The following is a 3453-nucleotide window of genomic DNA, read 5'->3' as shown; positions in this document are numbered from 1 at the left end:
CCGCGCCCTACCCGCGCCCTACCCGCCGTCCTACCCGCGCTCTGCCCGCGTCCTAACCACGCCCTACCGCCGCCCTAGCTTTACCGCCACACCGAGCGAACAACGAGTAACGACCCCGATCTCCGCTGATCCAAACGATACCAAACTACGTAACGAAGTTCAAATCTTTCGCCAGCTCTACTGCTCTTATTTAAAGACAGTAGCGACCACGTAGCAAACAAGCAATCTATATGAGATAATGAAGTACGTATGATGTACGTATGATATGATGATATATCACCAAACAGGAACAATATGATCTGAAGCTATCACACATTTACCACTAACGATTCAAAACCCGGAGTCCGATACACAATTTATTTTTCCCTATAACGAAGGTGATGTTCAAAATGTACCAACACACAATACAGTTAATGTGGGGAACATGCTAGAGACATACAGCGACGTGATATTAAACCGGGCCTCTGTTGAACATCATATGTCAAGACAAAATCTAACTGATCATGATGATGATGATGATGTCATAGTACATAATAAATACAATCCTGGTATATATGACAGACAAGTCCCGTGTTCTCTACTGTACTAAAAGACGAACCAGTGTGGCACTAACGTATGTGGAAAAGAAACCACCTGAATGCAGATGGAAGGTTCGGTTCTATCCGCGTTATGTGCAAATCGATAGAGCTGATTACGTAGATTGATTTCTAGACTAGTGCAGAATTTGGAAACTGGACGTAATACTATATACTATAGTACGCATCACACTAAAATCGTTTTCGAATCGAAATTTACATAGAAAACATCTTTCCTTATACCCATATCGGAAAGATACCTGGACAACCCTACGTACACATCATTATAGAGGAATCAAAGCTCCTAAACAAAAACAATCGCGAAACTTGTAAAAATTTAAATATAAAGCTAATCTCGTGTACGCTATACAACTGGCTTTCGATATACTAACTACAAAACTAAACTACGAAAAAACACTAAAACAATACGTAAGAAACACACAAAGGCAAGCTCCAAGGCATCTTATATACACAAAAAAACGTAAAAGAAACACAAAACAAAATGTGATTCAACAACACTCATGCGTAAGAGCACATTATTTTTAGACATAGTCTCAATCAGATTTGAAAATCAATTCTTTAGAACGTAATTGGATCACATTTTTTAATTGGAAGTAAGATTAAGGCGTAATCACTTAAATAATTAGAAGATACAAAGAAATACAAGACTTCACAAGGGTTAGGATATACATCATTTTCGATTTTTTGAAGTCTTTAATTTCTAAATGTATGTAGGTTTGCCTTAAATCATATCAAAACATGAAAAAATGTTACATTTGTGAGAAAAAAAAATTAAAACAGCAAAAATGATTAAAAAAAGTAGTTAACATCCATGCGATTTCATGCTTAAAAATGTACAAAGTCATTTAATAATTTATAATAGTCGATGGATGACTTCCCGAACTAAAATGTCTCAGTTATAATTCTCCTTGCCTCACCCCCCGTGTCAGTGAATGGTACTTACCATGACGGGCGGCGGGTAGACGGCGACGTGGTGGCCGTTGGGCAGCACGCCGGCGAGCGGCGCGTGCGGCCCCGCGTGCGGCGTGTGCTGCCCGCCGTGCGGCGTGTGCGGCCCCGCGTGCGGCGTGTGCGGCCCCGCGTGCGGCGTGCCCGCGCCCGGCGGCGGCGACACGCCCGCGCCCACCCAACTTGTACCCTGGAATCGTGCGATATACACAATAAGCTCCAGGATTCATCGGACCTGTTACAACCAGCTGTTAAAAAATAGACCGAGATTCCACCACGCTATAGTATGTTCACTGGACGGTTAGTCACTGGACTGATCCACCCAGATTCATTCCACCAATTTTTTATTAAATTCAAATTATACTTATTACCACTATACTCTAATCACATTTGCTTTCATTAGTCTCTTATAAATATTAACGCGATCATGCTATGTAATAATCCAGCTCTCTTTCTCTCCATGTGCCCATTTTCTCTTGTTCTTTCTCACACCACTTTCTAGTTCTTATCCCCTTTCACTCGTCTCTCTCCCTGTATCTCCTACACGTCAGCCGCTCACCTGTCCATTGTGCGCGTGTTTGAGCGGGTAGAGGCGCGCGTGCAGCGGCGGCGGCGAGTGCACCGGCGTGGAGGGCGACGAGCCGTACGAGGAGAGGCTGGCCGCCTCGCCCGCCACCCCCACACCCCCCGCCACGCCCGCGCCGCCCACCCCCACGCCCCCCACACCCGCCCCACTGCCCGCGCCGCCCGCGTACATCTGCGCGCAACACAATCTTCCATTCAAAGAAAGCTTATTCAGAAAGCGTACACGACGACTCAAAAATAAGTTTCAATTAAAATAACAAGACTTTTTTTACAATCCCCAAAAACCAAATAAACTGAGTAATAATTACATATAAACCTAATGAATAAGTAACAGTTCTTATGTAATCAGTTCCTTATTCTTCATACTCATTTAGGGTATTCAAATAATTGTATACAAAATTGTTATGTTATAACACAAAACAATGGATAATAAAAATCGTCCCTGTGAAATCCATCAAAATATGGCCCAATGAGCTATTTGTTTGTTTGTTGATAAATGAATTTTGAAACCTAATCATCGTTACTTAAAAAGAATCGAGGTGGTCTAAGTAGGCTACCTTTGGGCACCCCATCATATGTTTAACGTTTAAATATACTAAAGTAAGATAAAATACCATACCTACAACCCTGAAAGTAAATTTCACAAGAACATATGGAATATTAAACTAAAATGTGCCTGAAATAGACGAAATAGACAACACAGCAGCATTAGCTAAGCAATCAAATGCTTTCAACGAATCGATCTATCTTCTTTCTGCTTTACTCACCGGCTGCATAGTGGGCTTGGCGACGAGCATGGCGTCGGTGGGCGAGTGCACCGGCGCCGCGGCGCGGAAGGACGACATCGGCGGCAGCGGCAGCTCCGCGCCGCCCGCCGCGCCCGCCTCGCCCGCGCCCGCGCCCGCGCCTATACCTAACAATGTACATGCGATATGCATCAATAAATTGAATCTTCATTTCTATAACTCTCGTGCAACCCAAGCCTTTTATATAACTTTCTAACGATAAAACGTTTCATCCCAAAATTCATTGTTCCTTCTACAACGGTTACAACGTGGACATTACATATTACGAGTATGATATTATACTGTAGAATTTTTTTTTATAACATTAACATATTTAAAAATAGTACTCTAAGCGCTAAATCTAAAAATTCCTCCCAGAAGTATAAAGACTGGGGCAAGGTTTTTTTTAATGATCAACTGATAAAAAAAGGAAATCTAATCTTTTAATATTATCCCATTCTAGTATATCTACTTAGTCTGGCCATAAATACTGTTACACTTAATTATAAAAAAATATTACATTTGAATTTCGAATCTGT

General features: G+C 42.0%; 1 protein-coding gene across 7 annotated transcripts in view; it reads right to left on the bottom strand.

Moving 5' to 3' along the window:
* LOC119836332 (protein daughterless) overlaps nt 1-3453 on the bottom strand; it is a 33385-nt gene that overhangs the window by 9399 nt on the left and 20533 nt on the right. For all 7 annotated transcript variants that reach the window (XM_038361626.1, XM_038361631.1, XM_038361630.1 and 4 more), the window contains exons 4-6: nt 2897-3042; nt 2104-2301; nt 1540-1734 (exon numbers count right to left, since the gene is read on the bottom strand). In XM_038361626.1, the coding sequence (XP_038217554.1) occupies nt 1540-1734; nt 2104-2301; nt 2897-3042 (539 nt within the window). The remainder of the gene's footprint in view (nt 1-1539; nt 1735-2103; nt 2302-2896; nt 3043-3453) is intronic.

The sequence above is a fragment of the Zerene cesonia genome, chromosome 24, assembly GCF_012273895.1.
Source record: "Zerene cesonia ecotype Mississippi chromosome 24, Zerene_cesonia_1.1, whole genome shotgun sequence".
NCBI classification, from domain to species: domain Eukaryota; kingdom Metazoa; phylum Arthropoda; class Insecta; order Lepidoptera; family Pieridae; genus Zerene; species Zerene cesonia.
Note: the sequence above shows the minus strand (reverse complement) of the source record. Positions and strands in the feature narration are given on the sequence as shown.